The sequence below is a fragment of the Coregonus lavaretus genome (genome assembly GCF_964263955.1).
Source record: "Coregonus lavaretus genome assembly, chromosome: 14".
Lineage (NCBI taxonomy): Eukaryota > Metazoa > Chordata > Actinopteri > Salmoniformes > Salmonidae > Coregonus > Coregonus lavaretus.
Window position 1 is genome coordinate 1,303,200 of NC_140001.1, and position 8,581 is coordinate 1,311,780.

At 43.3% G+C, this 8,581-nt stretch overlaps 1 protein-coding gene across 1 annotated transcript in view; it reads right to left on the minus strand.

Annotated features, from left to right (window-relative positions):
- Positions 1-8,581, minus strand: part of LOC311141338 (transducin-like enhancer protein 4) — a gene marked incomplete at both ends in the record, with an annotated part of 114,914 nt that overhangs the window by 9,579 nt on the left and 96,754 nt on the right. The window contains one exon of the mRNA XM_084176633.1: positions 2,152-2,321. Within this exon, the coding sequence (XP_084032759.1) occupies positions 2,152-2,321 (170 nt within the window). The remainder of the gene's footprint in view (positions 1-2,151; positions 2,322-8,581) is intronic.

Consider the following 8,581-nt stretch of genomic DNA (forward strand, 5'->3'; position numbering starts at 1 on the left):
GAACATTGCTGTGGGGACTTGCTTCCATTCAGCCACAAGAGCATTAGTGAGGTCGGGCACTGATGTTGGGCGATTAGGCCTGGCTCGCAGTCGGCGTTCCAATTCATCCCAAAGGTGTTACGCAGACGACACACAACTAATCTTCTCCTTTCCCCCTTCTGATAACCAGGTGGCGAATCGCATCTCTGCATGTCTGGCAGACATATCAGTGTGGATGACGGATCACCACCTCAAGCTGAACCTTGGCAAGACGGCGCTGCTCTTCCTCTCGGGGAAGGACTGCCTGTTCCATGATCTCGCCATCACGGTTGACAACTCCGTTGTGTCTTCCTCCCAGAGTGCGAAGAGCCTTGGCGTGACCCTGGACAACACCCTGTCGTTCTCCGCTAACATCAAGGCGGTGACCCGATCCTGTAGGTTCATGCTCTACAACATTCGGAGAGTACGACCCTGCTTTACACAGGAAGCAGCACAGGTCCTAATCCAGGCACTTGTCATCTCCCATCTGGATTACTGCAACTCGCTGTTGGCTGGGCTCCCTGCCTGTGCCATTAAACCCCTACAACTCATCCAGAATGCCGCAGCCCGTCTGGTGTTCAACCTTCCCAAGTTCTCTCACGTCACCCCGCTCCTCCGCACACTCCACTGGCTTCCAGTTGAAGCTCGCATCTGCTACAAGACCATGGTGCTTGCCTACGGAGCTGTGAGGGGAACGGCACCTCCGTACCTTCAGGCTCTGATCAGTCCCTACACCCAAACGAGGGCATTGCGTTCATCCACCTCTGGCCTGCTGGCCCCCCTACCTCTGCGGAAGCACAGTTCCCGCTCAGCCCAGTCAAAACTGTTCACTGCTCTGGCACCCCAATGGTGGAACAAGCTCCCTCACGACGCCAGGACAGCGGAGTCACTCACCACCTTCCGGAGACACTTGAAACCCCACCTCTTTAAGGAATACCTGGGATAGGATAAAGTCATCCTTCTACCCCCCCTTACCCCACCCCACCCAAAAAAAAAAAAAAAAACATATTGTAAAGTGGTTATCCCACTGGCTATAAGGTGAATGCACCAATTTGTAAGTCGCTCTGGATACGAGCGTCTGCTAAATGACGTAAATGTAAATGTGTTCGATGGGGTTGAGGTCAGGGCTCTGTGCAGGCCAGTCAAGTTCTTCCACACCGATCTTCACAAACCATTTCAGTATGGACCTCGCTTTTTGCAGGGGGCACTGTCATGCTGAAACAGGAACGGGCTTTCACCAAACAGTTGCCACAAAGTTGGAAGCACAGAATAATCCTGAATGTCATTGTATGCTGTAGCATTAAGATTTCCCTTCACTGGAACTAAGAGGCCTAGCCCGAACCATGAAAAACAGCCCCAGACCATTATTCCTCCTCCACCAAACTTTACAGTTGGCACTATGCATTCAGGCAGGTAGCGTTCTCTTGGCATCCGCCAATCCCAGATGTGTCCGTTGGATTCATCCAGAGTGTCCCTGGTGTTGAATAACAACATCTTCATTATTATCTTTCCTATCTCTGAATCAGGAAGTAAGTCAGCATGTCTACACCTGTTGTTTACGGAGCACGTGACAAATACAATGTGATTTGATTTTGATATTGCTCAAACATTGCCCAACCCCTTTATAATTTGTGCCAATGAAAGAAGATTGAGTGACACTAATAAGATGGTGGATATTTGCATGTTGTGAGTTGAGTTAGGAGAATAGAGTACCGTTTGTTGTGAGTTGAGTTAGGAGAATAGAGTACCGCATGTTGTGAGTTGAGTTAGGAGAATAGAGTACCGCATGTTGTGAGTTGAGTTAGGAGAATAGAGTACCACATGTTGTGAGTTGAGTTGGGAGAATAGAGTACCACATGTTGTGAGTTGAGTTAGGAGAATAGAGTACCACATGTTGTGAGTTGAGGTAGGAGAATAGAGTACCACATGTTGTGAGTTGAGTTAGGAGAATAGAGTACCACATGTTGTGAGTTGAGTTAGGAGAATAGAGTACCACATGTTGTGAGTTGAGGTAGGAGAATAGAGTACCACATGTTGTGAGTTGAGTTAGGAGAATAGAGTACCACATGTTGTGAGTTGAGGTAGGAGAATAGAGTACCACATGTTGTGAGTTGAGGTAGGAGAATAGAGTACCGCTTGTGATCGTCCGTAGGCCACGACTGCAGCGGCGGCAGCAGGAGAGAGGTTGTGTAGGGAGGAGTAGCCACCCAGGTCGCCGTTCAGCCCGTTGAGGCCTGGGTGGGGCACCATGCCAAACGCACCCGGGTAAGGACACGTCAACGCCAGCGGACGCAGACCGGGGCCTGGAACAAACAACATAGGTCAACCCCTTAAGGTCTAAGGATCCAGGGTTCTACTAAGCTAGTTGCTTTCAGATGGTCATACCAAGGCTAATTTAGCTATTTGATTTTGCATTTTATAAAAATATATTTAAAAACGTTTTGATGAAACATTGAATTTGGCCTTACTGCTATTAGCCCTATATAAACACATTGAATAGCATTCACACATGGCAAAACAGGTAGTAAAAAAAATATAAAAAATAAAGGAAGTATGTTTTGAATTGTCTGTCCTATATCTGAGAGATATAAGAAAGATAAGGAAATTATATTTAAAACAAAAATGTTTAACCACTTTTTGGGGCACTAAAGTACTTCCAAATCCACTGAGTGTACAAAACATTATGAACACTCTTTCCATGACAGACTGACCAGGTGAATCCAGGTGAAAGCTATGATCCCTTATTGATGTCACTTGTTAAATCCACTTCAATCAGTGTAGATGAAGGGCAGGAGACAGGTTAAAGAAGGATTTTTAAGCCTTGAGACAATTGAGACATAGATTGTGTATGTGTGCCATTCAGAGGAGAGGGTGAATGGGCAAGACAAAATATTTAAGTGCCTTTGAACGGGTTATGGTAGTAGGTGCCAGGCGCACCGGTTTGAGTGTGTCAAGAACTGCAACGCTGCTGGGTCTTTCACGCTCAACAGTTTCCCGTGTGTATCGAGCAGTGGTGGTCGGTGCTCTTTAAGAATAGGGAGGACAATTATTATTTTTTTATGAGCTTGGCCTTATTTCTATTACAGCATGTTGGATGACTGTCATCCATATTCCATTCACCCAGCTCAATGTAACATCGATAGGTTTAGTCTACTATATGATACTCTAATGTTCCCTATACCCATCATGAGGTTGCTACAACCTACGAATAAAAGTTTACAACGTAGGTGCACAGGTCGAGAGAAATTGGAGTAATCAAGGTGACAGACAGTGACCCATTCAATCCCGCCTTGCACACTCTGGCCTGCATCAAGCTGATTTAGGGCTTAATCATTAGTTGCTACGAGACTATTGCAGCTCTGTGGGTGTAACATTTATTGACAATGTTGATACCTTCTGGAAACAAAGCTTGTGTTATAAGGAGGATGGGATCCACCCAAATCATTTGGGTTCCTGGATCCTTTCACAGCATTATAAGGCTGCTTTGAGACAATGAATTATCAATGACCAGCTCATTTAATCCCTACCATTGTGTCGCTGAGTTGTCATAATGATTCAGCAAATGTACATTATCCTAGGGGCGTTGGAAGACACAATGTAAGTAACCTAATTTATGTCCCACTTCCTACCCTGAATGCCTCTGCTGATCCTACAGCTATTGGATGCAGTAATCATGTGCCTATGAACCAGAGTAATACTGTTAGCACTGAGGTGGTGTGCACTAGTAGGAAGTCCACTGTGTGCAGCTCACCCTGCACTAATAAAAATAACCTGAGTATGTCTACCTCTGCTAAGCTTCCCAGTAAAGCAATAAAAACAATCAAGCATCCCAGAAAAGTGCTAAAAATAGCCCACATTAACATATGTAGCTTAAGAAACATGGTTCATGAAATTAATAACTTGCTAGTAACAGATGACATTCATATTCTGACTATCTCTGAAACTCACTTAGATAATACCTTTGATGATACAGTGGTAGCAATACATGGTTATAACATCTACAGAAAAGACAGAAATGCCAACGAGGGCGGTGTTGCGGTCTATATTCAGAACCACATTCCTGTAAAGCTTAGAGATGATCTCATGTTAAATACTGTTGAAGTAATATGGCTACAGGTTCAAAAAGCCCATTCTGGTGGGAAGCTGCTATAGACCACCAAGTGCTAACAGCCAGTATCTGGATAACATGTGTGAAATGCTTGATAATATACACTACCGTTCAAAAGTTTGGGGTCACTTAGAAATGCCCTTCTTTTCGAAAGAAAAGCAATTTTGTTGTCCATTAAAATAACACCAAATTGATCAGAAATAAAGTGTAGACATTGTTAATGTTGTAAATGGCTATTGTAGCTGGAAACGGCTGATTTTTACTGGAATATCTACATAGGCGTACAGAGGCCCATTATCAGCAATCATCAGTCCTGTGTTCCAATGGCACGTTGTGTTTGCTAATCCAAGGTTATAATTTTAAAAGGCTAATTGATCATTATAAAACCCTTTCGCAATTATGTTAGTACAGCTGAAAACTGTTGCGCTGATTAAAGAAGCAATAAAACTAGCCTTCTTGAGACTAGTTGAGTATCTGGAGTATCAGCAATTGTGGGTTCAATTACAGGCTCGAAATGGCCAGAAACAAATAACTTTCTTCTCAAACTTGTCTGTCTATTCTTGTTCTGAGAAATGAAGGCTATTCCATGCGAGAAATTGCCAAGAAACTGAAGATCTCATACAACGCTGTGTACTACTCCCTTCACAGAACAGTGCAAACTGGCTCTAACCAGAATAGAAAGAGGAGTGGGAGGCCCCGGTGCACAACTGAGCAAGAGGACAAATACATTAGAATGTCTAGTTTGAGAAACAGACGCCTCACAGGTCCTCAACTGGCAGCTTCATTAAATAGTACCCACAAAACACCAGCCTCAACGTCAACAGTGAAGAGGCGACTCCGGGATGCTGACTACCTAGGCAGAGTTGCAAAGAAAAAGACATATCTCAGACTGCCCATTTTAAGATTTTATTTTTATTGGCCAGTCTGAGATATGGCTTTTTCTTTGCAACTCTAATAAGCATGCACCCATTAACAAAATGACTGTAAAAACGGTTAAATCCCTGTGGATTGATGAGGAATTCGAAAATTGTATGGTTGAGAGGGATGAGGCAAAAGAGATGGCAAATAGGTCTGGCTGTACAACCAATTGGCAAAAGTACTGCAAATTGAGAAATCATGTGACTAAACTGAATAAAATGAAGAAGAAACTACACTATGAAACAAAGAGAATTGACATAAAGAATGATAGTAAAAAGCTTTGGAGCACCTTAAATGAAATTTTGGGCAATAAGGCAAACTCTGCTCCATCATTCATTGAATCAGATGGCTAATTAATCACAAAACCCACTGATATTGCCAACTACTTTTATAAAAAAAATATTGGCAAAATTAGCAAACTTAGGCATGACATGGCAGCAACAAACGTTGACACTACACATCCAAGTATATCTGACCAAATTATTAAATACAAACATTGTCATTTTGAATTCCGTAAAGTAAGTGTGGAAGAGGTGAAAAAAGTATTATTGTCGATCAACAATGACAAGCCACTGGGGTCTGATAACTTGGATGGAAAATTACTGAGGATAATAGCGGACGATATTGCCACTCCTATTTGACATATCTTCAATTTAAGCCTACTAGAAAGTGTGTGCCCTCAGGCCTGGAGGGAAGCAAAAGTTATTCCCCTACCTAAGAATAGTAAAGCCCCCTTAACTGGCTCAAATAGCCGACCAATCAGCCTGTTACCAACCCTTAGTAAACTTTTGGAAAAAATTGTGTTTGTCCAGATAAAATGCTACTTTACAGTAAACAAATTGACAACAGACTTTCAGCACGCTTATAGGGAAGGACATTCAACAACCACAGCACTTACACAAATGACCGATGATTGGCTGAGATAAATTGATGATACAAATATTGTGGGGGCTGATTTATTAGACTTTAGCGCGGCTTTTGACATTATCGATCATCGTCTGTTGCTGGAAAAACGTATGTGTTATGGCTTTACACCTCCTGCTATATTGTGGATAAAGAGTTACCTGTCTAACAGAACACAGAGGGTGTTCTTTAATGGAAGCCTCTCCAACAAAATCCAGGTAGAATCAAGAATTCCCCAGGGCAGCTGTCTAGGCCCCTTACTTGTTTCAATTTTTACTAACGACTTGCCAATGGCTTTGAGTAAAGTCTATAATAAAGCACTGCTCTGCATTCATGTGGCGCAGGTCCATTCTTGCGGCGCAGGTCCTGGTCCAGGCACTTGTCATCTCCCGTCTGGACTACTGCAACTCGCTGTTGGCTGGGCTCCCTGCCTGTGCCATTAAACCCCTACAACTCATCCAGAATGCCGCAGCCCGTCTGGTGTTCAACCTTCCCAAGTTCTCTCACGTCACCCCCCTCCTCCGCACACTCCACTGGCTTCCAGTTGAAGCTCGCATCCGCTACAAGACCATGGTGCTTGCCTATGGAGCAGTGAGGGGAACGGCACCTCTGTACCTTCAGGCTCTGATCAGTCCCTACACCCAAACGAGGACATTGCGTTCATCCACCTCTGGCCTGCTGGCTCCCCTTCCTCTGCGGAAGCACAGCTCCCGCTCAGCCCAGTCAAAACTGTTCGCTGCTCTGGCACCCCAATGGTGGAACAAGCTCCCTCACGACGCCAGGACAGCGGAGTCACTCACCACCTTCCGGAGACATTTGAAACCCCACCTCTTTAAGGAATACCTGGGATAGGATAAAGTATTCCTTCTAACCCCCCCCCCCCCCCCCCAAATTGTAAAGTGGTTATCCCACTGGCTATAGGGTGAACGCACCAATTTGTGAGTCGCTCTGGCTAAGAGCGTCTGCTAAATGACGTTAATGTGCCCTTGAGCAAGGCACTTAACCCTAATTGCTCCTGTAAGTCGCTCTGGTTAAGAGCGTCTGCTAAATGACTAAAATGTAAATGTAATTCTTAACAGCACTATCAACAAGGCAGGTCCTACAGGCCCTAGTTTTGTCGCAACTGGACTACTGTTCAGTCGTGTGGTCAGGTGCCACAAAGAGGGACTTAGGAAAATTGCAATGACTAAAATGTAAATTTAGCAGACGCTCTTATCCAGAGCGACTTACAGTTAGTGAGTGCATAATTATTTTTTTTCATACTGGCCCCCCGTGGGAATCGAACCCACAACCCTGGCGTTACAAACACCATGCTCTACCAACTGAGCTACATGGGACTATTATATTTCAAAATTAAAATCTAATTCTCTAGCCTATACTTGTAACTTTGTAGGCCACATGTGCTGCACCAGAATCACATGTTCTCTTCTGCTTTATCATGGTTTGAACAATGTGCGTAATTCCAGTCCATATAATACAGCATAATACAATACAGTACAGTAATACAGTTCACACTCAAAAAGATTAGCCTACTGGAGCTAGTTTCATTTATTTACCCAAGAAAGCATATAGCTAGCTACATCTATGGGCTTTATATAGCTAGCTACATCTATGGGCTTTTATATAGCTAGCTACATCTATGGGCTTTATATAGCTAGATACATCTATGGGCTTTATATAGCTAGCTACATCTATGGGCTTTATTTAGCTAGCTACATCTATGGGCTTTATATAGCTAGCTACATCTATGGGCTTTTATATAGCTAGCTACATCTATGGGCTTTTATATAGCTAGCTACATCTATGGGCTTTTATATAGCTAGCTACATCTATGGGCTTTATATAGCTAGCTACATCTACGGGCTTTTATATAGCTAGATACATCTATGGGCTTTATTTAGCTAGCTACATCTATGGGCTTTATATAGCTAGATACATCTATGGGCTTTATATAGCTAGCTACATCTATGGGCTTTATATAGCTAGCTACATCTATGGGCTTTATATAGCTAGCTACATCTATGGGCTTTATATAGCTAGCTACATCTATGGGCTTTTATATAGCTAGCTACATCTATGGGCTTTTATGTTTTTCTGTCATGCGTAAGGCGCATATATATCATATATGTATTGGATAACCAATCATTTGGGGTTTTCTGGGCTTGGGATCATAAAATGTCTTTAATATATGGCTCATCAGACTCGGGTAGCATCAGGCTTGAATTTTCAATCAAAGCTCTAATCAAATCCAGTCCTATTTATATGCTTTATATGCTTTGGAATGACACTTCACTTCCGGTTTTGGCGGAAAATACTGGGTTACCCAGGAAAAAAGTTATTTTTTGTAAAATACAGAGAAAATATTCAACCCTAGTAGAGTAGAGTACATGCCCCGACAAATTGAGGCTGTTCTGAGGTCAAAGGGGGGTGCAACTCAAAATTAATAAGATATTCCTAATGTTTTGTACACTCAGTGTATACTTACATTCATTTTAACTGCTCAGACAAGTCTTGTGAGGCTTGTGGGTGTCCTAGAGAATTCAATGGTGGGGTCATTATTAGTGTGTAGCCGAAACTGTTCGGGCGCTACAGACCGAAGTTGGCAGACCTGGTGGTACCGACCTCAGACGAGTC